General features: G+C 57.5%; 5 protein-coding genes across 6 annotated transcripts; 2 read left to right on the forward strand and 3 right to left on the reverse strand.

Moving 5' to 3' along the window:
* Positions 1-5,576: 5,576 nt before the first annotated feature.
* Positions 5,577-9,037, forward strand: Rtbdn (retbindin). The gene is made up of 5 exons (XM_090347047.1): positions 5,577-5,745; positions 6,810-6,864; positions 6,996-7,109; positions 8,121-8,217; positions 8,819-9,037. The coding sequence occupies exons 1-5, from the start codon at positions 5,577-5,579 to the stop codon at positions 9,035-9,037; spliced, it is 654 nt and encodes a 217-aa protein (XP_090203173.1).
* A 2,329-nt stretch (positions 9,038-11,366) lies between these two features.
* Rnaseh2a (ribonuclease H2 subunit A) lies at positions 11,367-15,485 on the reverse strand. Its single transcript, XM_090337548.1, has 8 exons — positions 15,359-15,485; positions 15,158-15,229; positions 14,840-14,966; positions 14,630-14,717; positions 12,853-12,990; positions 12,665-12,752; positions 11,671-11,794; positions 11,367-11,576 (listed from the first exon to the last, which is right to left on the reverse strand). Exons 1-8 carry the CDS (start codon positions 15,483-15,485, stop codon positions 11,438-11,440), a joined length of 903 nt encoding a protein of 300 aa, XP_090193674.1. The 3' UTR covers positions 11,367-11,437.
* Positions 15,168-17,784, reverse strand: Thsd8 (thrombospondin type 1 domain containing 8). Of its 2 annotated transcripts, none has more exons than XM_090337671.1 (3): positions 17,593-17,784; positions 16,462-16,667; positions 15,168-15,229 (listed from the first exon to the last, which is right to left on the reverse strand). In XM_090337671.1, the coding sequence occupies exons 1-2, from the start codon at positions 17,738-17,740 to the stop codon at positions 16,468-16,470; spliced, it is 348 nt and encodes a 115-aa protein (XP_090193797.1). In that variant the 5' UTR covers positions 17,741-17,784; the 3' UTR covers positions 15,168-15,229; positions 16,462-16,467. The 2 variants fall into 2 exon arrangements, with proteins under 2 accessions (XP_090193797.1, XP_090193794.1); XM_090337668.1 differs by lacking the exon at positions 15,168-15,229 and adding an exon at positions 15,701-15,789.
* Positions 17,785-17,981: 197 nt separating this feature from the next.
* Positions 17,982-21,171, forward strand: Prdx2 (peroxiredoxin 2). Its single transcript, XM_090337620.1, has 6 exons — positions 17,982-18,093; positions 18,600-18,704; positions 18,794-18,947; positions 19,645-19,767; positions 19,882-20,012; positions 20,849-21,171. Exons 2-6 carry the CDS (start codon positions 18,602-18,604, stop codon positions 20,932-20,934), a joined length of 597 nt encoding a protein of 198 aa, XP_090193746.1. The 5' UTR covers positions 17,982-18,093; positions 18,600-18,601; the 3' UTR covers positions 20,935-21,171.
* A 4,235-nt stretch (positions 21,172-25,406) lies between these two features.
* Positions 25,407-26,898, reverse strand: Junb (JunB proto-oncogene, AP-1 transcription factor subunit). The gene is given in 2 exon segments (XM_090337493.1): positions 25,407-26,174; positions 26,176-26,898. Coding segments are annotated over 2 exon segments (1,053 nt in total). The 5' UTR covers positions 26,557-26,898; the 3' UTR covers positions 25,407-25,502.
* Between the last annotated feature and the right edge of the window lie 116 nt (positions 26,899-27,014).

A 27,014-nucleotide genomic window follows, 5' to 3' on the forward strand; every position in this document is an offset into this window, starting at 1 on the left:
TAACTGGCTGTTTATGTGTCCATCTTTGAAGAACATCTTGTTCTATTTTCCAGACACTCAGAAAAATCACTGCAGAGATCAAAAGTTGGAGTCCTGATACTTTCCTGAGCCCAGAAGTGAGGATGGAGATGCCACAGAAGGGAGGATTGGAAAAAGTTCGTTAAAGTCACTGGAGGGGACTCTAATTTGCTCTAAATCAGTTCTAAGATCTCTAAAAAGACAAAGCTTGAATTCAAATTTTTTTTAGCTAGGTATGGTAGTACACTCCTGTATTCCCAGTACTTAGGAGGCAGAATAGGAGGACTGAGTTTGAGGCCAGCCTGGATAGAGTCACTGTCTCAAAAAAAAAAATCTGTTTTTCTTTGTGGGTGCATGTGTGTGTGTGTGTGTGCGTGCACCAGTCCTGGAGCGTAAACTCAGGGTCTCGGTATTGTCCTTGAGTTCTTTTGCTCACGCCTAGTGCTCTACTACTTTGAGCCACAACTCCATTTTCAGCCTTTTGGTGGTTCACTGGAGATAAGAATCTTGCAAACTTACCTGCCCCTTGTGACTTCCTACTCTAATCCTCAGATTTCAGCCACCTGAGTAGCCAGGATTACAGACTTGAGCCATCAGAACTTGGCTCACTTTTCCTTTTTATGACCTTAGCAAGTGAGCTTCCAAAATGTCATTGTCATAGCATGGTGTCTAGCAGTGATATGTGCTTAGGAAATATTACAATCCTAGTGGGGTGCAGTGGTTCCTGCCTGTAATCCTAGCTACCCAGAAGGCTGAGATCTGAGGGTTGCAGTTCAAAGCTAGCCCAGGCACTAAAGACTGAGAGACTATTATCTCCAATTAACCTTTAGAAAACCAGAAGTGCCGCTGTGGTTCAAGGGGTAGGGTGGTAGCCTTGAGTTGAAGAGCTTAGGGACAGCGCCCAGGCCCACAGTCCAAGCCCCACGACCAACAAAAATTTTAAAAAGAAAAGAAATATTAGAACCCTATGAACAGGAGTTCTTATGAATACACAGATGTGCTCTCTGTCACCCCAAGACAGTCCAAAGGGTCCTCTCACTTCCATGTACAAAGGAGAGATGAATCAAAGGGCATGGTCAAAAGAGCTTTTGTCTTTCAGAGCAATTAAAAAAAACAACAACCCTTAAGCAGAGGCGAGCAGTAATCCAGACCACGTTTTGCTTCTGTCTTTGCAGAACTGGGGTGAATGAGTCCCTCCCTGGATTCTGGGAGTCCCGCAATGGTCCAAGCAAAATCAAGACCTGGATTTTCTGGCCACGGTGCCCAGGGCTCCCAGACCCTTGCCTAGTGGATCTTGGAAGGTAAAAGCGAGGATGTTCTCTTTCATTCAAAGGCAGGATTTTTTTTTTTTTATCACCCAAAGAAAACTGGCCACCGAGCTTTATCTGCTAGCGTCCTCAAACACAGTGGAGTCGAAGAAGGACATAAACTAGGGCTGCGTCGCCAGGATTGGACACTCCAGCTCCGCCCAGGGGAGCGCACGGGGACGCCCAGCTCCTTCGAGGAGTCTGTGCCGGCGCACCCTGGCATCGGGGCGGTTAACCCCGCCAGAAGGGAGGAGGTGGAGGGCCGGCTCCCGGGTAGGGGTCCCGGGCCCCGCTGCTGGCCGGGGGGTGAATTGGATGGCAACTGGGTTGGGGGCGTGGTCTTGGAGCGGGAGCCTGGAGTCCCGCGTGGCTCGGAGCCAATAGGAGCCGGTGTCGGCTGGGAGGGCGGGGACACGGCCCCGGCAGGCCCCGCCCCCTTTCCCTGGCCCGACGGCGCAGACCCGGCCAGGCCTGGCGGCGCAGGCTGGCACACAGGCTGGGGCCTGGAGGTTTCTCGGAGTCCCTTCGCCCATCCCGGCCTGGGGAGGGGGAGAGCACCCCGAGACCATGCAAACTGACTCTGCCACTGGCCTTTGGACATCTGCAAAGCCCACCTGTCTCCTGTCCTTCGTTTGGAGCTGCTTTGCACCCACCGGCCAGCTCCTCGGGTCTCCCGCCTTGGGGCTGATGGGCTGGGGAAGACTCGAGACCCGCAAGCCCCCAAGTCCGAGTTCGAGGCTATCGGCATGGATCCGGACTTGGCCTAATACAAATTCCGGAGCCCCCAGGAGGGGGCTGACCGTCGAGGAGGCTCCGGAGAGCCAGGCCCCGCGCAGACCCGCGGGTGTGGGGCGCGCCAAGCATGCGCTCAGCTTCCCCTCCGAGGCTGACCTGGGGACCAGGCTCGGTCACCATCAACTCTCCACAACAAACCCCTAGACCTGCGGGCCGCAGCCACGCGCAGAAGGCCCCTCCCAGCCCCGGGGCGCCCACCCCACGGCTCGAGACGGCCCCGGGCGACCCTCTCGGGGCCGCGTACCCTCGGCCTCCTGCGCCTGCGCAGCCCGGCGACCCCGCAAGCTCCGAAGACCGCGAGGAGCTAAAAATCGCTCCCGCCCACCTGCAAGCTGGGCCGGACTTGCGGACGGAGGGCGGGCGCGGGGCGGGTGTGTGCGGGAGCGCGCGCGCCGCCGGGGTGGAGCGCAACACCGCCGGGGGCCAAGCTGCCGCGAGCGGCGGGGACGGGCCGGGTGGCCCCGCGGGTGCCTGGAGGACGCCGGGCTGGGGTGCGGGGTCCCCTAGCCGGGAGCGGGGCGGCGGGGTGGTGAGGGGCGAGGCTGCCGCGCAAACATGTTTACGGCCACGGCGGCGCCTGGGCCCCGAGGGGCGGGAGCCCTGGGGCAATAACTTCGCTCGGCGCCCCTCGCCCGGCTCCCCGCCCGCCGCCCCCCGCGTCCGGACGGGCGCCCCTCCGGCTCCCGGCGGCACCCCAGCCGCCGCCTCTCCGCGGCGAGGCCCGAGGGGCGGGGTCGCCGGCGCGCCGGGACCCCGCGTCCGCCGCAGGGGGCGCCTCCCCCTGCGGGGCCCGGGTGGGGGGCGCCCTGACCGACCCCGGCGCAAGTTTTCCCGCCTGCCGCCCGACCCCGCCCCAGGGCGCCGACCCTTTCCTCCGGTCCAGGCCCCGGCGGCCACCGACCTGCAGCCTCCGGCGGCGGATCAGGCCTGAATCGTCCATGGCGGCGGCGGCGGCGGCGGCGGCTCCGACCCCGGGGAGGGCGGCGGCGGCGGCGGCGGCGGGGGGAGGGGGTCGGGGTGGAGAGGGGGGAGGGAGCGGCGGCGGGAGGGGGGCCGGGGCGGGGCGAAGCGGGGCGGGGCCCCGCCGTCAGCGCGTCCGGGGCGCGGGAGCCCGGCCACACACTGCCTGCACTGGAGGGAAGGACAGGGGGCGGGAACAGGGGTGGAGCCTCCAGATTCCCCCCCCCCCGCCCGCCCCAGAGAACCAGGCTACGAGACACCCTAAAAGAGAGACGCCCCAAGGGGCAGGCCCCACACAAAGACTCGAGGAGCGCCCCACAGGAGGCCACGTGGCTGGCACATCGGCAGAGCTGTCCCCCAGCCTCGCTGTCGCCCCCCCCGGGGTGGGGGAGCTCCCTCCACGCCGCAGCCGGCCGTCCACCCTGGCAGACCCCGAGACAGACTCTGAGAGGTGACATTCTATTACTCACTTCTCCCACCTTCTCAGTGCCCCCCCAATCCCGCGGAGAAACACTTCTGTAGGTGACATCATGCTGGGAAGGCAGAGCCCCCCTCTCGGTTGAGAAACCCCCCCTCCACACACACACACACCAAAGCCATCTTCTCTGCTGGAAATTGTCCCCATCCATTCATCACCAGGACACTTGTCACCGTCCCAAGGGGATAGGTTCTGACAGAGACACATTTGCATGGAGGAGACCCATCCCAGGAGAAGAGACCCCAGGAAGACATTCCCGTGCCTAGATCCCCTGCCCCTGTCCTCGGGGAACCCCCAGCCCCCCTCAGCGAACCCTCCCTGGAGGTCAGGATTAAAGCCCAGGCCAGCTCAGGCTGTATTTGTAAGAGCGATTAGCTGGGTGCTGGGGTAAAGGGGAGGGGGCGGGGGAGGCAGCGCCGGAGATTTTCACCACCACCACCCCCCGGCCGGACCGGAGCCTGTCTGAGCCGTCCCCACCCCCACCCCCCCGTGGTGGCCCTGGGGACACCGTAGGCCACGCCCCCTCCCCACGGAGCTCCCGCAGGGCGCGGCGCCGGGGCGCGAGCGGCCCCTGCTGGGAGACCCGCGCTACTGCAGGTGCCGGGACCCCGGGGGGCCTGGGACCCCGGAGCCTCGCCATCTGGGCTCCTGTGTCTGCCATCTCCCCGCCCGGGCCTCTTCACGTCTGTTGGTGCTCATGGTGGCGTCCTGCTGGTGGTCTCTTGTGGGCATTCGCCTCTGCCCCACCCGCCTAGACTTTGCACCCGAGCTGAAGGAACTCGCCGTGGTGCTGGACTCGGGCGCTCCTGTCCATGGTGCTGAAATCCCAGGCTGGGGTAAAGTTGAGAGGACCCGGGTGAGGGTGAGGTGCTGAGGGCCCGGGTAGGTCTGTCTCACGAGTACCCTGGTCTAGAGAGACGGGTGGGCAGCGTCTACGGATTTACTCACTCCTTCCAAGTGGATTGAACACCTGTGAGGTAGCATTTGGGAATCTGGGAAAGAAACAGACAAAAAGAAAAGAAAATCTAGGTGCCAGTGCCTCGTGCCTGTAATCCTAGCTACTCAGGAGGCTGAGAAGCATGGCTTGAAGCCAGCTTCCCAAGCAGGAAAGTCCATGCGACTTCAATAAGCTACTCAGAAAAGCTCGAAGTGGTGCTGTGGCCTTGGCCACTCAGCCCCCGCCTCCTCTCTGACTCTCTTTGTCTCTCTGCCCACCTCTGTGTCTGTCAGTCTCTCATCACAAGTTCAACAAAAGGACAGGCACGTGGAGAAACCCACCATTCCCAGGTGGTCAGCCGGCGCCGGGGCGTGGCCGCCAGGGCCACGCCCCTCGCACAAGCCACGCCCCTCCCGCAGCCACTGTTTTCTGCATTGGATCTCTAGGTGTCTCGCAGTCCTTAGACACCAGTCCAGTGAACAGGTGAGGGGTAGGGGGTGGAACCGGGATGGGAAGAGACTAGACAGGTACATCCTAGACTTCTGCACAGAACCCTTTAGACCCCAGCAGCAGAATCCCAGCGTTATCACACCTGGTTCTGAAGGCCCAGCCCTGGATGGCCGCGCCTAAGCCGATTGAGAGCTAGGAGAAGGTGACCGTGAAAGGCTGTAGAGTGGGAGGGGGGAGGCTGGGCAGAAGACACGGAGGACTTAGTGGAGGACTGGAGAGGGGACTGGAAGAACTAGGGTGACCCTGGAGGACTGAGGGGGTGATGGAGGGTCAGAGGGCCAGCATAGAAGAGAGAGGGAGAGGAGAGGGAGAGAGCTGGATTTGGGGTGGGTCAAGGAGGGGTAGTGCTGGGTCCTGACAGGTGGGCCGAAGGGGTCTCGGTATGTTGGGAGGGACTTCTGCCCCTGGCAGGGCCTGAGCACAAGCAGACTCCCTGAGCTTGAGAAGTCACATGGTCACACCTTAACTGCCCATCTTCTGTTTGGGGTGGACATCCAAGGGTGCCACCTGACCTCTGGGAAAGAAACGGAGGGTTCCACTCCATCGCACCTGACTTTTATCTCCGGCAGACATGGCACATGGTCATCACACTGAACCCAGCACCTTAGTCTGGGCCCTGCGACTGATGGTGGTGTGGATTTTACTGGGGGCCTGTGGAGCGAGCCGCCCCCTCCCAGCTAGGTCTGGGGGGCACTCTGGGCTGGCAGCCCATCTGGGCACAGGCCAGCTGCATCTGGCAGGTGAGCACCCTAACCTTGCCCAGCCCCTGACACCCAGGGTCCTCCAACTGGAACCGGAACCAGACTTAGGATTTCCCTGAGATTGGACATGGGGTGGAAGTAGCCCTAGCAGATACTGTGGTCCAGCTTTCAACTGGCCTGAGTCCAAAGCCCAAATCTGCCACTCCAGAGCTGTGTGATCCTGGACACATGAAGGAATTTCTCTGGGCTTCATGTGGGCCGTAGCAAAAGGGTTCAAAGAAGACTAACGTCATAGAAGTGTTGTGCAGATTAGACATGAGCACTTCTGTGTGACATCCAGACTTGAATTCAGGGTCACCCAAATGTCAGGCAGGTGCTTTACCACTTGCACCACAGCAGTTTTTCTGTTCAAGTTGGCTTTGAAATGGGATCCTCAGGGGCCAGGAGCTTGGCCTAGTGGTAGAGTGCTTGCCTAGCATGCACAGAAACCCGAGTTCGATTCCTTGGTACCACATACATAGAAAAAAGCTGGAAATGGTGCTGTGGCTCAAGTGGTAGAGCTCTAGCCTTGAGAAAAACCAAGGACAGTGATCAGGCCCTGACTTCAAGCCATAGGTCTGGCAAAAGAAAGAAAGAAAAGAAAGAGGATCCTCAGATCTTAGCCTCTTGACTACCACTCCTGGTTGTCTGGTTGTTAATTAGAAATAAAGAGTCTCACAGGCTTTCCTGCCTGGATTGGCTTTGAACTGTAATCCTCAGATCTGAGCCTCTTGACTTAGCTAGGATTAAAGGCATGAACCAGTGATACCAAGCCCCTGTTATTTTTATTATTATTATTCCCATTATAGCTAGTAGGAGTGCATGCTCGGCAAGCACTCTACCAGTAGGCCACACTCCCGACCCTGCCTCATGATTCTTATACTAGAAGATACATTTGCATCCTAAGAGAAACAATTGAACCTAAAGGGGTTATTTTTATTTTTATTTTAACATCTTGAGAAAGCCGTGTAATTGTGGTCTCCCTTCAGGGGCCTCTCAACCTTACTTGCCGATACAAGATAACTCGCAGGCACCTCTGCTGCCAGGAGCTTGCTGTTCCCCAGAGATGGACACACCAGATATAGCCGACCCTGAGCACTGCGGGGCGCCCAGCACTGGGTGGGTACCTCACGCCCCTAGGGCTCCCTCCTTATAGTCCCACTGTGGTTGCCTGACGCATGGCCAGACCCTCCTCCGCCCCCACTCCCACGGATTCTGACACATCTGGTCCTGCCTCACCCCCTGTCCAGATGTGAATCCTTTCTGGGACATCTCCAACGTGCTCTCAGCAACCGATTCCTCCTCCTGCTGCTGCTGCGGGTTCACCAGGTCCAGCCCCTCTGTGCCCAGCTCTGCCAGGACTGGTAGGAGGTGGGGCGGGGCGGGTGGGGCGGAGGGCGGGGTTTCAGGTTGGTCTCTGAAGGGGCGTGGCCTGCCTCCCATAGGGTGAAGACCTGAGACCTAGTACCTACAAGCGGGGGGGGGGGGGGGGGGGGGGGGGGGGGGAGGGGGGAAGAGGCCCAGGGTGGAGACTCCTTAAGTTTTTAGATAGTAATTTGGGGGCCTGACTTCTGATGGTCCTGGAAATGTTGTTGTTGTTGTGCTACTCTATAGGCTTCATTTCAGGACCTTGCACTCTCTCTGGCTTGACTTTTCCACTCATGACTGGTGCTCTACTACCTGAGCCATGCCTCTAGGCCATCATTTTGTTGGTTAATTTGAGATAAGCGTCTGTTGGTCTTCTCGGCATGGGCTGGTTTTGAACTGTAATCTTCAACTCTCAGTCTTCTAAGTGTCTGTTTTGTGCTGGTCCTGTGGCTTGAACGCACAGCCTGAGTGCTGTCTCTGAGCTTTTTTGCCCAAGGCTTGTGCTCTACCCCTTGAGCCACAGCACCACTTCTGTCTTTTTGATGGTTCACTGGAGATTTAAGAGTCTTACACACTTTCCTGAATAGGAATTGTGATCCTCAGATCTCAGCCTCCTGAGTGGCTAATATTCTAGACATGAGCTAGAAAGGCAGGAAATGTGAGGGCCTGACCCGGACGAGGTAGTCTGAGGTCTGCAGAGGTGAAATGGGCAAGGATGCATCTTGAGTGGGAAAAACTGAGGGGAAGGATGGGGGGGACATGGCCAACTACATAAAGTCACCCATAGATTTTCTGCTTAGCATCCCACGGGATTGGGTTCTAATGCCTAGCACTCGAAACAGCTAAGTGACAGTCCACGAAGGGAAGGGGAAAGATATGAGGACTGGGTCTGGTGGTGCACCTCAGACAGGGCTGGCTGGGAAGGATGGTGGAGACTTGGGGAAGGGGGATGTAACTAGGGCCTGGTTGTGATGCTTCACCCATTTTCACTCCACTATGGCCCCCAGGTTCACTACATGCCAAGCTGATCTCACCTGTGGCTCCACTTGGCTGCCACCCTCAGAACATAGGACCTGCCAACCTGGCTGCCCTACCTACGGGCAGGTAGGTAAGGGTGGAGCAGAGGGTGAGAAATTGGCGTTATTATTATTCAGGGAGCCAGTCCTAGGGCCTGGGCACTCTCCCTGAGCTTCTTTTGCTCAGGGCTAGCACTCTATCACTGGAGCCACAGTGCCACTTTCAGCTTTTTCTATGTATGTGGTACTGAGGAATCCAACCCCAGGGCTTCATGCATGCTAGGCAAGCACTCTACCACTAGGCCACATTCTCCAGCTCTTCTTTCTCTTGAGCTCTACCACTTGAGCCATTTGAGCTTTTTCTAACTGTGTTGCACTGAGGAATCGAACCCAGGTCTTCATGCATGCTAGGCAAGCACTCTATCACAAGGCCAAATTCGCGGCCCCACCCTTCTCTTTTTAAAGACAGTCTCACTTTGTAGCCAGGCTGGCCCCCCACTCAACCCCCTTCACACCCTTCTTAGCCTAGACTGCATTTTGGGACATGCGCATTGTTCTCAAGAGCCAGCGGGCTCAGCTCTGCCCTCGGTGGGCTCAGCCCTGACACCAGCCCCGCCCAACACCCGCTGGCTCCGCCCCTTCGACCTTGGCTCCGCCCACTGGAGCCCCAGCCTCGCCCTTCTCCCTAGACCTTCGTGGACGGGATGGATCTGTGTCGCTCAGTGCTGGGTCACATCTTCCCCGTGGCGGCTCCGGGCTCCCGCCGTTGCCTCAACATCCCCTTGTCGGTGCGTCCCAGGCCCAGAAGGCAAATCCGGGGACGGCGCCCTCGAGCCTGGCTTCCCGAGGCCCCCGGCAGCGGCAGCGGCAGCGGCAGCGGCGGCGGCGGCGGCGGCGGCGCCCCCTAGCGGGCACCCGCCGTCAGCGGAGGCCGCGCGGCTCCCCCAGGCCCCGGGCTGGGCCCCGAGGGCTCCCCCCACCCCCAATGGCTCCCCCAGTCCCCAGGCCGGCTCCCTCCTCCCCCACCCCCCACGGCTCCGCCAGGCCCCTACATCCCATCCTCTAGCTTCCAGAGTCCTGCCTGCGCTCCTGGAGAAAACTAGAGAAGGGCCTCTCTCCAGGTTATCTGAAACATTAACCAACTGTCACTTATTCACCCCCGCCCCCCCCAAAAAAAATAAAGTCACCAATTGGAGTGCACAAAAAAAGTGGCTGCCTTCTGGGGACCATGTTGGGATGACTTGCCAGATGTCTGTCTCCAATCATCAGAGCCAAGAGTCAGCAACTAAGCAGCAGTGGAGCGTGAACGGATGATGGAGGGCCCTCAACCAGGAGGGTCCAGTACCCAGGGTCAAGAGATGGGGGCAGGAAGCCAGAAGAGAGGTCACAGGGCGTTCCTGTCTCTAGAACACAACCCAATCCATGGCTTCCTCTCCGGACCAAGCAGAACCCATGTTTCATATAATTCCATTTCCCCCCTCTCCTCCCAAGAAAATATCCTAGCCAAGGCTGGAGTTTCAGTTGTGGACAGAGTGTGCCAGGCAGTACTGGGGCTTGAACTCAGGGTCTGGGAGCTTGTTTCTTAGTTTTTTCACTAGAGGCTGGCACCCTACCACTTGAGCCACAGCTCTACTGTCAGCTTTTCGCTGGCTAATTGGAGGTATCTCATGGACTTTCCTGTCCAGGTGATATTTGAATTTGGATCCTCAGATCTCAACTGTCTAAGTAGCGAGGAGTGTGCCACTGGCAGCTAGCTTTGAACATGACTTGTGTGTGTGTATGTGTGTGTGCATGCTGGTCCTAGGGCTTAAATTCAGGCCTGAGCACTGTTCAAGGATAACACTTTTAGCACTTGGAGCCAAGGGGCCACTTGATTTTCTGGTGGTTCATTGGAGAGAAGAGTCTCCAGGATTTTCCTACCCAAGCTGACTTTTAAGTGTGAGGCTCAGATCTCAGCCTCCTGAGTTGCAATGATTACAGGCCTGAGCCAGCAGCCCCTGGTCAAACATTGCAGCCCCTGGTCAAATATTACACTCTTAATATCCTGATCCCATGCACAAGAACCTCAGCTTTGGCTACCTATATATATTAAAAAAAAAAAAAAAAAAAAAAAGCAGCAGGGCACTCTTGGCTCCCATCTGCAGTCCTAGGTTGAGATCTGAGGGTTGCAGTTCCAAGCCAATCAGGCAGGAAAGTGTGTGAGACGCCAATAACCCACCAGAAAACCGGAAGTGGTAGGTGTCTCAAACTGGTAGAGTTGCTAGCCTTGAACTAAAAAGAGCGTAGGAACAGTGCCCAAGCCCTAAGTTCAAGCCCCACAACTGACACCCTCTTCCCCCAATGGCCTAGTCCCTTTTGGTTCTGCTCAACAGGGCAAAAGGAGTGGACGGATGCCCCTTGTTTTCCACTGAACTCGATGAGGTCCACCCTAGGGGGGGGGGAGGGATACACTAGGGAATAACAAGCAAGCTTCCTGCCACTTCCTGCTTCCTCATGTTTCTTGCTACTCTCTATATTTCAGCCCAAACCTGGCTCCAACGATGTTACAAACCTATGTATCTTTTTCTTGTTACACACTGCAACCAAAAACCTTATTATAGAGATCCAGAACAGGATTCCAGGCTGGGCAGGGAGTCAAAATGTAACTAAAAAAACCCAACAACAACAACCAAAAACTATTGTTAGGTGTAAATGTTCATTGAAGTTGTTACTGTATCTGTCACCACTCTGTAACAAACAGCTCCAAAGCTAGCTATATTTATGTTGACTGGGCTTAGCGCCTTTTATTTTTGTTGCTTTTTTTTTCTGCTAGTACTGGAACTGAACTCAGGAGCTTGCATACTGGATTTTTCTGCTCAAGGCTTGCACTCTACCACAGCCACAGCTCCACTTCCTTTTTTTTTTTTTTTTTTCTGGTTAATTGGAGATGAGAGTCTCATGGAATTTTTTTTGCAAGGTTGTCTTCAAAGTACAATCCTAAAATCTCACCCTTCCTCAGAGCTAAGGCTACATGAGGGAGGGAATGGTGATTGGCCTGTGGCGGCGGTCTGCTGGGACAGCCGCTGAAGTGGTGCTGTGGCTCAAGTGGTAGAGCTCTAGCCTTGAGAAAGCCCAAGGACAGTGCTCAGGCCCTGAGTTCAAGCCCAAGACTGGCAAAAAAAAAAAAAAAAAAAAGCCACCCCCATTAGTCTAAGCCAGGACCCAATGCAACAAGCTAGATTCCAATCCACATTCCACTTGCTTCTTCACAAACACCTTTAATCACAACCGGGTGACTTTCCCCCCGACCCATAACTCAGTGCTGGCTTCTAGAGGGTGGTGGCTGCTTCCAGGCCCCGGTCCTGGAAGTACCGGTGGGGCCCATGGGGGTGGTTTCGGGGTTCCTCCTGCAGGAAATAGGATGTGATCTTTCCTGATCCTCCCTGAGCCTCGGCTTCTGAGTCCTCCCTGCAGAACGGAAGGACAACAGTGGCTGTAGGGCAGGTCAGTGACACCTGTAAGGGCGGGCTTCCTCCCTCTCCTCGACAGTCTGGACACTCACCATGTCACCCCCTCAGCCTCTTTCTCCAGGATGGTCTGTGCCGTGCGCCAACTGAACCGGACAAACTGAGGGAAGCCGAACACAGGCTCTATGTGCTTCCTCAGCCAGGCTTTCGTCTTGGGGTCTGGAGGCAGGGACCAGGGGGGAGGGGGAAGCACAGTGCCAGCTCCTGAGCTTTCAGCTAACAGCCAAGCTTTTTGACACTCAGCTTTCTGCCCCAGATCCTTGACACTGGCAGGATCCCCTCCTTCCCATTCTGTGCATGGCCAAATGCTGGGGAGATAGCTCCCAGCATACACAAGACCAGTCACCCAATCACAGGCCTGCCCTTGAGAGTCAGAAGAGCCAGAGGATTCCTTAAACCCAGCTGTTGGGTCTTCACCGTATTTTGCTGTTATTTTCTTATTTGACAAAAGGTCTCTGTATGTACCTGGGCTGGACTTCATCTCCCAATCCTCCTGCCTCAGTCTCCTTAGTGATGATAGGTTACAAGTGTGGGTACCACACCTGGTGTCACTTTGTATGCGTGTGAAGTTCAGGGAAAGATGAGGGGGGTGTGGTCTCCATAGATCCATGCTTACGCTGAGATTCCCATGGAGACCACGCCCCCTGCCTCATTTTTCCCAGAACCTACAGAGGAACTTTGGGTATCAGCTCCTCACCCTGAGACAAAGGAGTAGGAGACAACAGCGAGACGGGGATGGGCAGGAATCCTGGTGTCACACTCAGGCTGTGTGGCCACCATCTGAGGTATCCAGCCTGGGACAGGGCTTCTGCTGCCTTGCAACAGGCCGTAGCAATTAAAAGGCGGCGGCGGCGGCAAAAATGGCAGTACACGCCTGAATCCCAGCCTTTGGGAGAAGCTGAGGCAGGAGGATCTTGACTTCAAGGCCAGCTTAAGCTACATAGCCAGACCCAGGCAAACATAAAACAGACGCTCTGAAGGCTGACACAGCCCTCTTACTTCCATCAAGCCTCACAGCAATCCTCTCACCATTGGGGTAGCCTGAGCCATAGTCCGTATCCAAGTCTTCCAAATCTTCTAGAAACTGCCAGTTCTTCACAGCCTGGTCTCGAGCCACCTGCAGGCAGGACGGAAGTTGGAGGCTCCTTCCGCCACGGGAGCTTGACCTGCCCCAGGGGATGCTGGGAGCTGGCCATGGTCAGCCAGCGGGGTCAGACCTTGGCACAGATACTTGCAGCGCTGACCACTGGGTAAAGGGCATCGGCCTTGGCCTTGACTGTCACTTCAATTCCAGGGAAACGTTGCTGCAGCCGTGCCTGGTATGTTTCTGGCATCCCCACTGTGTCCACGAACACCTGCCAACGTGACAGAAGGATTCACTCAACAAACAGCCGGAAAACAACCGCACAAGAGGACACAGCCTCTGAGTCTCTGCACCTGCTGCCCCCACTACCCACAATTTGCTTCTCTTCCTTCCTCTTTTTCCTTTTGTGTGTGGGTGTGTGTGTACATGGGTGCCAGATTGGGGTTTGAATTCAGGGTCTAAGCACTCTACCACTTGAGCCACAGTTCCATTTCTGGCTTTTTGCTGGTTAATTGAAGATAAAAGTCTGATTTTTCTGCCTGGACTTGCTTTGAACCCAGATGTCAGCTTCCTGAGTAACTAGGATTCCATGAGTGCCTGGCTGGTCCCACTGTTTATAAACAAAAAAGGCATGCCAGTGTAAAGGCCCTGAGGCAGAACATCAGATGATGCAGCTGCAGGAGGGAGGACCCTTGACTCAGACTACAGCAGTGATGCCAGGAGCTGCCAGGGGTTAAGTACAGCCACACCACTTTCAGCGATCACATGTATTTTCATAGGAAGAGCTAACCATCTGACTCCCCCACCCCGTTCCCAAAGCTTAGGTCTTAATTCCCTTGCAGGACTCTTGTTTGTCTGCTCCAGCAGCTCTGCACTCCAGGCCTGGGTTTCAACCACCCCTGCTCCATTTCCATTTCATTTATAATTCTCAGTCAAATGCTCTCAAAACCACCTGTTCCTCGCCTCTGACAGCTCCAATGTGATGCCGATTTCCCACATCACTTAATTTCCTTCTCCCCACTCAGACTGTGAATTTTCCTGATTTAATTTGCACTATGATCATAAAATTAAATGTCAAGATTTACATTTCTCCAAGCCCGTCTGTTGCCCAGAGAGTGGAGTGAAACAGAGGGGGCTGAAGGTGGGGGAGGACTGTGGAGGAAGCTGGGCAGGGCTCCAGGTTGAGAAGTGGGGAGGGTTGGGCTAGGACAAAGGCTTTGGGAAGATGGACAGATGTGGGATTTGTTCAGGATCTTTAGGGACAGGCAGAGGGAAGCCCCAAGGGGATGGCACACACCTAGCATCCCAGCTCTGGGGAGGCTGACGCTCTTATCTCCAATTAAAAAATGAGGATGGGGGGCCGGGAGTTTGGCCTAGTGGTAGAATGCTTGCCTAGCATTCAAGAAGACCCTGATTTGATTCCTCAGTACCACATACAAAAAAATAGGCAAAAGTGAAGAGGTGATTCAACTGGCAGAGTGCTAGCCTTGAGAAAAAAGTCAAGAACAGCACCCAGGCCCTGAGTTCAAGTCCCAAGACCAGCAAAAAAAAAAATCTTGCAGAAGGAGCCTCACTGGCTGCCTTTGAACCAAGATTGTCAGATTTCAGTCTCCTGAGTAGCTAGGACTACCAGCATGAGCACAGGTGCCAGTCCTGGGGCTTGAATTCAGAGCCTGAGCACTGTCCTTGGAAATTTTCTCAAGGCTAGAGCTTTACCACTTGAGCCACAGCACTATTCCGGCTTTTTTCTATATATGTGGTACGGAGAAATCAAACCAGGGTCTTCATGTATGCTAGGCGAGCACTCTACCACTAGGCCAAACTCCCAGCCCTTGACTGCTGCATTTCTTTTCCGTCCTTCCTTTCACTCCTTTTTCTTCTTTCTTCAGTCCATCCGATAGTCAACTCACCTGTGCAACGTTCACACCCTGGTCCAAGGCGTACTGGATCAACCCAGCAGCAGTATCATGGGACAGAGAATTCAGATTGTATTTAACCCTGCAGCGAGGAACAGCATTTAGTGAATCCCACTGGAGCCACAGAGCCCAGCTAGCCCATGTTGCATGCCCGTCCTCTCCCCAGCCCCTTTCCAGAGACTCCCCCCCCCCCAGCCCCCTCACCGCCCAAGCATGCTGGTAGAGATGAGGTTTGGAGACAGCACGTCCAGAGCCCAGCCCACAAAGTCCCTGTCCTCCTCCATTTTGGCAAAGAGCCTTTCTCGCTCGTTCTCCGACAGGGTCTTTGAGTCTGGCAAGAGGGTTGGAGAAAAAAAAAAGGGGAGGGGGGCCTTGAACTCTGGGCCTGGGAGCTGACCATGAGCGCTTTAGCTCAAGGCTAGCGTTCTACCACCTGAGCCACCGCGCCACTTCCTCAGCTTTGCACTCTTTCCCTCCATTTCTCTCGCATCCCCCACGCCCAGGTGTCCACGCGGGGCTCACCTGCGACCTTCAGGGCCTCGAGATCTGCCAGGCGGGACAGGGGGCAATAGCAGATGGCATACACCATGGGGCCTGGGCAAGAAACGGGTGTCATTTTTCAAGAAGTGGGATAAAGAAAGGGAGTGCTGCCAGCGAACCCCTGAACCCCGCCTGCCTTGTGGCCCCGCGCCCCCTTCTCCCGCCCCGACCATGGGGCCGCACCCAGCACGGGGCCCCGGCCCGCTTCGTCGACTCCCAGGACGCAGGGCTCCTGTCGGCACACGGCGGGCACGGCCGAGTTCAGGCGACAGCGGCCCGTATTGTCCCGCTCCAGCTCCCGGAGATCCATGTCGCCTCGGCCGCCTCCACCAGCTGCGGGATCGAAACCAGCAGGCGTAGACCCCAGCGCGCGTTTTCCGCGGGTCCGGAAGCAAGGCTGGATTCCGACCAATCAGCGCGCGGGACACGCCCCCAACGCGCTCGGCGGCGCCGGCGTCCACGCGGCTGAGGCCGACGTCGTGGTCGTTGCCGTGAGGCCTCCTGGGAATTGTAGTTCTTGGAGGCGACTGCTGTGGGTGTGGTTTGCAGGCTAGGGAGGGCGGGGTCGTTTGGAAAGCCCCGCCCCCGAGTCTCTGGGGCTAAGTCTCCCAAGGCTAGTCAAGAGAGGGGAAGTAAAGGGGAAACTGGGATGAAGCCCACTCTTTTCGAGGCTTCAGAACACGTGTCTCCTGCCTGCCATTCAGGCTTGTACTCCCATCTCTGCCCTTACACAGCTCCTTGTATCCGCAGATTCCACTGGGAACCCCTACCCCCAAACTTCCTACCTTCCTCTGATCCTCCCTGTCCCCTTCATCTCTGCTATCTTATCTTTCGTCAAGGCAAGTCTCCCTTACCCCTGTGGAAATGTGGGTCCCCCCACCCACCAAGCAGGCTCGTTTCACCTAACTTTAAAGTCCCCTCTCTCACCCCCTCTCTCCAACCCTTCTGCTACCTCTTCCCAAGACCCTTTTAGAGCTGTCTTTTCCCTGTGCTTCAATGGGGGGGAAGAGAGTCCTGTCCTGCCAGTTCCAGCTCCAGCTCATCCATCTCCCTTTGCTTGGTCTCCACATGCCACCCCTCCCCCCAGTCTTTCAGTTCTTTCTTTCTCCCTGGACATCCGGAGGCCTCCTCTGCTGACTCAGATGCCCCCTCCCCCACTAGCCTCTAGCTTCATTCAGGCTTAGCACCCTAGTTCTCCCCCCTCCCCCTCCCGACTTGTCTCTCAGCCAGGCCCACAACCCTGGCCCTTCCTCCTAATCCGTGCTTGGTGCTGGTAGCTCACTCACCCAGGTTTAGGGGCTCTCCTTGCAATCCATTGGTTTGCAAGATGAACAATCCTGTGGCCGGCAAGACCTCACCTGGACCAGGTCCTCGGGGTTCATGAACACAGGGTTGGATGACTTCCCTACCACGTCCCTGTCCCGCTCCTGTAGGCCCAGACCGCAGAAACAGCGCCACTTTCCCCACGGACCCAGGATCAACTCTTCTGATTCTAGAGGTGAAGACCCCAGAGGGCAGAGCTGAAGACCCCCTCCAGAGGAAGAATGTACCCCCCCATCCCCCCTTTCCAGAAAAGGACCAAGATAATGATGTGGACAAACAGCAGATCATAATTGCCATCTACTTACTTTGCAAAACTCCCAGATGGGGAAAGGTGAGAACCTTGACACAAGTTCACACAGCTGCTGTGCAACCCAGAGGGACAGCCATCTGACACCTCTAATCTATGCCAGCCTGCCCAGGCGAGAGTATGGCCTTCCTTAGCATATGCCATCTTTAAGTTGACTCCTGTCTTCATGGACCTACACAGCTGGCACAGTGCCACCTGACCAGCAGAGCTGACAGGTGATAAATTAAATGACTTAATTGGTGTAATAAAGGCACTTAAAGCCCCTGGGGTTTCGCTAGCATGTAGAAACAAAAATAATTACGATGATTATTAAAAGCAGCTAACTTTTTTCTTCTTCTTCTTCCAGAAGTGAGGGTTAACGTCCAGGGCCTCACACCTAAGTCTTTGCTTCAGGGTTTTTTTTTTTGCTTGTCTTTCCAGCTGGTCTTCTTCAGCCACACCTTTATCTGACTTTTCAAGTTTAGCCACCCCACTCTTGGCCTCTACTCTTAACTAGCACCTAATTCCCCGCAAGCCCCCAAGGAGTTTATGGGATTCCTACTTCCTTGCTTATTTCCTTCTCCTGACCCCAGTCGCTGCTTGCAGGCATCTGTGTTACAAGTAACAGAGAGAAAACAACCTAGGAGATCAGGAACCAGCCCTAGGGAACGCCTGCGGTGCGCAGACCGGAGTGGAGAGGGCAGGGGGACAAGGAGGAGCTGCTTGTAGACAAATTGGCCAAGGAAGAGGCCTAGGGGTACCCGTGGGCGTCATCACACCCCCGCCCCATCCTGTCACCTGCATTTACCCTTTCGTTGTTGCTGCCCTAGCAGCTCCCAAGTGTCACCTGTCCCCTGCTGGCCGAAGTACTGGTAGTCAGTGGAAACTTGGGCAGGGGACACCAGCGTTAGGATCATCAGAAATGGTAGCCACTGGGCCGGCAGGCTCCGGGCCATGCCGGCTTCCAACCGCCCCCCAGTGCGCTCGGGGACCCCGCCGGGTCAGCGGTGCCCCCCCGTCGCCCCCGCCCCCACCCCGCAGGTTCATGCATGGATCCGGGACCTGAGCCTCTCCCCGCGCCCCCTCCCGCGCAGCGGGGCCGCGCGCAGGCGCCACGACGCAGGCGAGCCGCTTCGCCCCGCCCCCGCCGGCGCGGTGGACTCGTCCGCCCCGCCCCCGCCCCCCCTCCCCGCGCACGGCGTGGTCCCGGCCGGGTATAAAGGGCTGGCGGCGCCCGGGCGCGCCGGCGCTGAGCACTCCCCGCTGGGCCCTCGCCGCTCGTCCGCGTGTCCACACCTGGTCCACGCAGGTATGCCGAGCCCCGAGCTGCACCCACGCGTGGGGCCCCCGCGCGCTGCATTTCTGCGCTTTGCAGATCTCCTGACGGGCCGCCCTTTGTTTTCCATCCGCCATGGTGGCCCGCCTTTGTCCTCGCGGGGGAAACCGAGGCCGGAGTCTGGAAGTGCAGGCCCGATCGCCGGGTCCCGGCCGCCCCCGCCATCCCTGCGCTTCTCGCCATTTCCTTCTTCCTCGAAACGGGGGGGGGGGGGGGATCTTGCAGCCGTGCGCTCCGGCCCGCTCGCTACGGCGGAGCCTGGCGGCCCCGGGCGCCGGCGCCACCCGGCTCCGGCGAGGGGGGCGGGTCCCCCGCGGCCTGCGGGCCCGAGGCCGGCCGGGGCGCGGGAGGGGGGGGGACGCGGCCGCCCTCTCCGCCGCCCCGCTGCGTGACCTTGGGAAGGGCGGACAAAGGGTCTCCTCTCCCCGGCCCCCGCGCGCTCTGACCGGAGACGGGGGGGGGGCGGTCCTCGCTTTCAGCCATGGCCTCCGGCAACGCGTTCATCGGAAAGCCCGCCCCGGACTTCACGGCCACCGCCGTGGTGGATGGCGCCTTTAAGGAGGTCAAGCTTTCGGATTACCGAGGTGAGGGATGGGCCCGGGGGGGGGAGGGTCCGGCCGGGGGGGGGGGGGGCAGCCGAGGGCGGGGCCCTGACTTGTGCATCGGTTCTCAGGGAAGTACGTGGTCCTCTTCTTCTACCCGCTGGACTTCACCTTCGTGTGCCCCACGGAGATCATCGCCTTCAGCGAGCACGCCGAGGACTTCCGGAAGCTGGGCTGCGAGGTGCTGGGCGTCTCGGTGGACTCGCAGTTCACCCACCTGGCCTGGTATGCGCGGGATGGGCGTCTTCCATCCCACCCCGCAGGGCTGAGCCCGGTGCCTTTCTGTCTCCACATCCGAGAAGAATGGAAACAATGACACCCTGGCTCATCCATGATGACAGTAATTAGGATTTGGCAACCAGTTGCATCTCCCTGGAGTGGGAGATGTTCTATCTCCCTGCGCTCTCGGGAGACAGGACTCCCTTTGCTTTTTTAATTCATGAAGGTGTCAACTTAATTTTTTAGGATGGAGGTTAGGGGAGGCTGGGATTATTCACACAGGCTGCTTGATGCTGGGGAGAAGGGCGTCGGAGCTGCCTGGCCCCCAACGCCCAGGGCGGGGTGGGTGGGTGGGGTTCTGGAGGCTGCTCTTGGTCCCATTATCTCTGGCCTCCAGCACCCACACTGCAGCCCTTATCACACAGAGACCCACTGTGCTAGGTCTGGCTTTTTGAAGTTACCCAGCCCTGTCTCTCTCTCTTTTTCTTTTTTGCCAGTCATGGGGCCTTGAGCTCAGGGCCTGAGCACTGTCCTTGAGTTTTCTCAAGGCAAGAGCTCTACCACTTGAGCCACAGCTCCACTTCTGGCTTTTTTTTTCTATGTTGGTGCTAGGGAGGACTCGAACCCGGGTCTTCATGCATGCTAGGCAGGCACTCTACCACTAGGCCACGCTCCCAGCCCGACCCTGTCTCTCCGCCCTCAGGATCAACACCCCCCGGAAAGAGGGGGGCTTGGGCCCGCTCAACATCCCCCTGCTTGCTGATGTGACGAGAAGCTTGTCCCTTAATTACGGCGTGCTGAAGAGTGACGAAGGCATCGCCTACAGGTACCGTGAGTGGGCTGGGATGGCCAGGATGGACGAGCACGGGGGGGGGGGGGGGGGGGGGGCTGTGCTCTCCTTCCCAGGCTCCCCACCACGAACCCTGCCTCGTGTCTTCAGGGGCCTCTTCATCATCGACGGCAAAGGTGTGCTCCGTCAGATCACCGTCAATGACCTGCCCGTGGGGCGCTCGGTGGAAGAGGCTCTGCGTCTGGTCCAGGCCTTCCAGTTCACAGACGAGCACGGCGAAGGTGAGCCGTTCTGCGCATGCGTGCCCACTCGGGCGAGCCCCACCTCCGCCGCCTGTCAATCAAGTGGATGGATGGGCGGCTGCCTGCCGTCCTGCTCGAGTGCCAGGGATATTAGAAGCACTTCCGTGGTTCAGGAAGGCCCTTAGCTACACGAAGTGTCCGTCCTAGAGGACACGGGTACCCACGTACAAAGCTAGGACACTGCCGGGTGGCTCACGCCTGTAATCCCGGCTACTCAGGAGGCTGACATCTGAGGATCATGGTTCAAAGTCAGCTCAGTAAGAAAGTCTGTGCAACGGTGTGGCTCAAGTGGTAGAGCACTAGCCTGGAGCGGAAGAGACAGTCCAGGCTCAGAGTTCAAGCCCCATGAACGACAGATTGTGTCTGGGGCTTGAAAATGTAAGAGCAGAGTAACTTTTTTTCCCCCCAGTGTTTCCTAAAGCCTCACATGTGCTAGGCCCCAGCCTAATCTGACTACCTTTCCTTCAGCTGGGAATGAACGAGAGAAGGCGTTACAATGTATTTAAAAACAAAACTGGACAAAGGAGAAAAGCATCAAGTAGAAGCTCCTGTTGATAACATGGTGTGGTGGTGCGTGCTTGTAATCTCAGCTCTCAGGAGGTAGAAGAACAAGGATCCCAGTTTGGGGGTCAGCCTTAGTGACAAAATGAGACCATGTCTGGAGAAAACAATGGGGAGAAAAGAAAGAAAATAAGTGCTGGTGGACATGAAAGGGTTTTTCAAAGTGTATTCTGCACCCTCGCCCTGTTCTGCCCTTGTCCTCTGACTTTGGCTCTAAGGCTATTGCCTGTCATGTGTGTCCTTGTGTCTTTCAGTCTGTCCAGCTGGCTGGAAGCCCGGCAGTGATACCATCAAGCCCAGTGTGGAAGACAGCAAGGAATACTTCTCCAAACACAACTAAACTGGCAAACCTGTAGTGAGCTTCTATTCTTGCATCCCGCCTGGATATCCTGTGCTGGTCCAGAAGAGGGCAGACCCTGGGCCCTTGACCTCCCATAGTCTGAAGAAGAACTGGAAGATTAGGATAAAGCTTCCTTCTCCATCACCTAGGGGTCTGGTAACTAGCTGACCCCCTTTCTGGAGCCTGTCAATCTGGGCCACAGGTCTGTAGATAACCAATAAAAGTATTAGAAACATCTGTGAGTGTGCTGGTGTGATCTGTCTGGCATTGTCCCGCCCTTTCCCCTCCCTTCCCCCCCCCCCCCCCCCCCCCCCCCCCCCCCCCCCCCCCCCCCGCAACTTCTCTCACTGGCCTGGAAATTGACCTGCTTTGCTGATCTTCACCACAAGGTGGCAACCTTACTTCATACATTACTTACACATGTGCTTTTTCCTTGGCCTGAGCTCTGTTGGGATGGTGAGAACACTTTACCTCTCTCTCTCTCTCTCTCTCTCTCTCTCTCTCTCTCTCTCTCTCTCTCTCTCTCTCTCTCTCTCTCGTCTCCTCTTCTTTTTTTTCTAACTCTTGGCCTTAGGATTTGAACTCTGGGCCTGGACACTGTCCCTGAGCTTTTGTGCTTTAGGCATAGTGCTCGACCACTAGAGCCACAGCTCCACTTCAGACTTTTGTGGTTAGAGATAATACAGTTTCACTGGCTTTCATATCTGGGCTGCCTTTGAACTTTGAGCCTCAGATCTCAACCTTCTGAATAAATGGTATTACAGTTGTGAGCCACTGACACCTGGGTTCTGAGTCTCTTGATTGGATGGGACTAACAACTACTCCAGGCTGCCCGCTGGCTGCAGTAGTAAGCTGAGGGTTGGGTATTAGGATAGGCAGCTCTCAGACATTCTGATTGATGGAGGACATGTGAAGTGGCATTGCCACTCTGGGACCCAATTTCCTTTCCACCAAACATGATTAATCTGGTGTGTGTGTGTGTGTATGTACTGGGGCTTGAACTCGTACTCACCTTTGATGCCCTATGACTTGAGCCACACCTCCAGTCCAGCATTTTATTGGCCCATTGGATTAGTGATAAAGTTTTGGACTTTCAGCTGGGTGTGGTGGCTCATGCCTGTAATCTTAGCTACTCAGGAGGCTGAGATCTGAGGATCACAGTTCAAAGTCAGCCAGAGGACTAAAGCCCTTGAGACTCATCTCCAATTAATCACTAGAAAACCAGAAATGGTGCTGTGGTTCAAGGGGTGGGGCGGTAGCCTTGAGCTGAAAGAGCTCAGGAACAGCACCTAGGCCCAGAGTTCAAGCCCCACGACTGACAAAAGAAAAGGTCTTGGACTTTTTTTCCTTGGCTAGCTCTAAATCCCCAATCTAGCCGCATATATTAACTCAGAGCCTGAACATCAGTTTTAAACTTTCTCAAGGCTAGTGGTATATCTCTTAAGCCACAGCATCACTTCCAGATTTTTCTGTATATGTGGTACCAAGGAATCGAACCCAGGGCTTTGTATATGCTAGGCAAGTACTCTATCACTAGGCTGAGCTCCTGGCCCCTGTATTTATTTTCTGATCCTGGGGCTTCAACTCAGGGCAAGGATGCGCTGTCCCTGAGCATTTTTGCTCAAGGCTACTGCCCTGCCAGTTGAGTCACAGCTCCACTCCAGCTTTTGGGCATTTTAAGTGATAAGAGTTTCACAAACTTTTCCTGCCTGAGGTGGATTGGAACAGTGATCCTTAGATCCCAGTCTCCAAAGTAGCTAGGATTACAGGCAGGAGCCCTTGGCGCCTGGCTTGCCTGTTTAATTAATATTTATTTTTACGTTGATTGTGGGGCTTGAACTCAGGGCCTCGGCCCTATCCCTGAGCTCTTTTGCTCAAGGCTTGTGCCCTACCACTTTGAGCCACAGAGCTGCCATTTTCAGTTTTTTAGTCTCACTGGGATTTTTCTACTCTGTCTGGCTTCAAAGCAAGATCTTCAGATCTCAGCCTACTGAGTAGCTAGTATTACAGGTCTGAGCCACCAGTGCCTGGCTTTATTTACTTACTATTTTAACACAGTCTGTACTTATCCTAAGCTAGCCTCACATTCTCAGTCTTTTGCCTCAGATTCCCAAGAGTTGCTAAGATCATAGGCATGCCTGACCCTGCCCACTCCACAGAGCAATTGTTAATAACACTACCTCTGAAAGCTATTCACACCTTACTTGGAAATTTGTCTCCCTTTCCCCATTCCTGCCCCCTAGACTGGGAACCAAACCTAGGGACTCCTGACCTGCTAGGGGCATGTTCTACCTTGAGCTACATCTACAACTTCCTGCTTCCCCCCCGCAAAAAAAAAAAAATATATATATATAAAATTATATATATATTATTATTATTATTACTTCCCTTGGCCTCAGATCTACCTGGTTCATTGCATTCCAAACACAAGTCTTTAGTACATCTTTAATCCAATGGTGTTGTGGCTACAGGGACTTAGCATGTGCCATTCTCTGTCCAGAAGGCTGTTTGTTTCAGTCCTCATTTGTTCATATGGATCGAAAAATTTCCAGTGCAATCTACCCCCAATCGGTGCTACCTAGACCTGTTTTTCCTCTTCCTAGCCTTTACCACTTTATCCAAATCACATTTGTTTGTTTTTGCCCGTCCTGGGGACTGAACTCAGGGCCTGAACGCTGTCCTTGGGCTTTCCTCAAGGCTAGTCCTCTACTAGAGCCACAGCACCACTTCCGGCTTTTCCTATGTATGTGGAACCGAGGAATTAAACCCCCTCTTCGTGCATAGGAGGCAAGCGCTCTACCACTAGGCCAAACTCCCAATCCGGAGGTTTTTGTTGTTTTGTTTTGTTTCTGTTTGAGGTGCTCACACTTGTAATTCTAGCTAATCAGGAGGTGGAGATCCGAGTATATCATGCTTTGAAATCAGCCAGGACAGAGAAGGTCCTAAGACTTTCTTCTCCAACCAGTAAAAAGCCAGAAGCAGATGTGTGGTTCAAGTGAGTGGGGAAAAAAAAAAAAAAAGCCAAAAAGCTAAGCACAGGCAGCAGAAGGAAAGAGAACAAGGAAAGAGCAGATCCCCTGCCTGCTTCCTGAGTGCTGGGATTACAGGCACCTCCGTGTGGGCTGCACGGTGAGCCCAGTTTCTACTTGCAGGCTTAGGCACCACAACCGGGAACTACACCCAAGCCCATCCCGCATTTTACATCTGCACCGACCCACGCCGCCAGGGAGGGCAGGGGGACTGAGAAGCCACTGGGCACTCCAGCAGTTCCCACCTCCCCGGGCCCAGCCGCGGGGGCGGCGCCCAGCCCTCGAGCCGCCGCCCTGGCAGGACCAGACCTGGCAGTCGCCCTGCCCGGGGCCTGGCACCCGGGAGGGGAAGCTGGCAGGCGGGCGCCGCCCTTCCTGGCGGGGGTTGGGGAGGGCCGCGTCCGCAGCGACGCTCGGGCCGCAGCCAGCCTCCGCCCGGGTCAATCCCACGGACCCGGCGGGAAGGCTCCGGGGGGGGGGCCCGGGGCCCCCGGAGATCGCAGCCCGCCCACCGCGGGCGCTCTGGACCCAGGCCTGGGGCTTTCCGGGCCCAGACAGCCGCCCGCCCGGGAAAATCCCGGCCCCCTTCCCGGCGCCGAGGCCCTGCCCGGCAGAGCCGGGGCGGGTGGGGGGAGGGCGGGGGGGGAGGAGATTCCCGGAATCTGCCCAGAGACCGCCGTGACGTCACTGAGCAGAATCGGCCCATGTATGGGCATCGCTTCCGCTGCGTCAGCGGGGGAAAGCCCCGGCGCGGGGGGGGGTGTGGGCGGAGCCGCGCAGGCGCACTCTGCATCCCGCTCCGGGCAGCTTGTCACCGAGCCCCCGGCCGGACCCGCCACCGTCTCCGCCGCCGCCTCTGGAGGTCGGGGACGCCGCGGAGGGCTGGCTACTTGCGCTGGATCTTACGCGGCCTGGGCAGAGCTGGCTTCAGACGGGACCCACAGAAGCATCAGCCCCTTCCTGGCCCTCCACCCTCCTAGCTTGGAAAAAATGACCACAAAATTTAATAAAGAACCTTTTTTTTTTTACTTAAATAGATTCAATAAAAAGAACAACAAACGCACGCATACACACAAACACATCTTAAAATAAACTCTTTGAGAGAGCGAGTTCGTGTTTCTTCTCCACAGTACGGTGCAGGGCGGCGGGGGAGTGGGGAGGAGGGCAGGGGGCGGGGGTCCCCTCCCTAAATTGTCCCCACGGGCTTGAGTACCAGGCAGCGGGGCCAGCTCCGCCGCGATCGCCCCCTTCCTCCTCCTCCTCCTCCCCCTGTTAAATACACAAATATATTATATTCAATATGAATTGAGTCTGTTTCCAACAGAAAAAAAAAACGGGGTGGGGGGGAACCGTGGAAGGGGAAAGGGGGTCTTGTAAACGTCGAGGTGGAAGGAGTGGGCGCAGTGTGGGCAGGCCCGAGTCCAGTGTGGTTGGCGACGCCCCCCGGGGTCCCAGGGCCGGGGCCACCTCTCTGCCCCTTGTCCTCGGAGGGAATGGAGGCGCGCGCAGCCGTCCAGGCCGGGGAGGGGTCGGGGGCGCTCAGAAGGCGTGCCCCTTGACCCCCAGCAGCAGCTGGCAGCCGTTGCTGACGTGGGTCATGACCTTCTGTTTGAGCTGGGCCACTTGCTCCCGGAGGACGCCGGCGGTGCTGGACAGGCCCGCGTTCTCCGCCTTGAGGGTCTTCACCTTGTCCTCCAGGCGCGCGATGCGCTCCAGCTTCCGCTTCCGGCACTTGGTGGCCGCCAGCCGGTTCCGCAGCCGCTTGCGCTCCACTTTGATGCGCTCCTGGTCTTCCATGTTGATCGGGGACACGGGTGGCGTGGCGTCGCGGCTGCGCGCCTCGGGCACGGTCTGAGGTTCCTCCTTGAAGGCCGAGGCGCCGCGACCCAAGCCCAGCTGCGCGGGGTGGCCGCCGGCGAAGGGTGGAGCGTGGGGGAGGTAGCTGATGGTGGCCGTCGGGTAGGAGCTCCCGGTCCCGACGGCGGCCCCGGCGGCCCCGGAGGGTGCGGAGGCCGGGGGGTAGCTGCTGAGGTTGGTGTAGACGGGAGGCGGCTCCGGGCCGGCGTAGACGCCCCCGGGACCGGCGGGGGGAGCCCCGCTGGCGCCCAGGGACACGTTGGGGGGCGTCACGTGGTTCATCTTGTGCAGATCGTCCAGGGCTTTGACAAAGCCGTCGGCGAAGCCCTCCTGCTCCTCGGTGACGCCGCCGCCCCCCCGCGCCCCCCGCGCCCCCGCCGGCGCCGCCCCCGCGGGAGTAGAAGTACTGTCCCGGGGGCGTGGGCGTCGTCGTGATCACGCCGTTACTGTTGGGGACGATCAGGCGCTCCAGCTCGGAGGAGGCGAGCTTCAGGGACGCGCCCGTGTCCGAACCCTGACCGGAAAAGTAGCTGCCGGCCGCGCTGCCCTCAGGGCCGGGGCCGCGCGCCCCGGGCGCCTTGAGACCTCGGTAGGGATCCGCCAGGTTGAGCGCCAGGCTGGGTTTCAGGAGTTTGTAGTCGTGGAGGGAGAGACCGCCAGGGGTCCGGCCGTACCCCGCCGCCGCCGCCGCGTACGAGTCGTCGTGGTAGAAGGGCTGTTCCATTTTAGTACACATCCGGGCGGCCCGGGCGGGCTGCGCAGGGGCTCCGCGGGGCCGCCCCGGGCCCTCGCCGCGGCGCTCGGCTCCGCGGCCCTCGGCTGGATGCCCCCCCCGCGCCTCCCCGCTCCGTGTCCGGTCGCGCGTTCCTCCCCGGGGCGGGGGCTCGGTACCCACCGAGAGCGGTCGGAGCCTGGCGCGAGCGCTCGGCGGGGCCGGCTTCGCGGGCCTCCTCCGGTCGTCCTCGGGTGCGCTCGATGGCTCGGCGTCGCTTTCTCCCCCGACCCCGGCTCCCCCGGCTGTCCCAGCTGAGCTCGGACGCTGGCCCGGCCGCCCTCAAGGTCCCAGCCGCTCAGCCCGAGCCCCAAGCTTTTATACGGCGTTTGTCAGCTGCGGAAGTGCGCCGTGATTGGCCGGAGCGGGAGCCGGGCCCCCCGCGCCCCCCTCCGGGAGCGTGGGGAAGGGGAGGAGGCGGC

Source organism: Megascapheus bottae, chromosome 1 (genome assembly GCF_031878675.1).
Source record: "Megascapheus bottae isolate mThoBot1 chromosome 1, mThoBot2.hap1, whole genome shotgun sequence".
In the NCBI taxonomy this organism is placed as follows: Eukaryota; Metazoa; Chordata; class Mammalia; order Rodentia; family Geomyidae; genus Megascapheus; species Megascapheus bottae.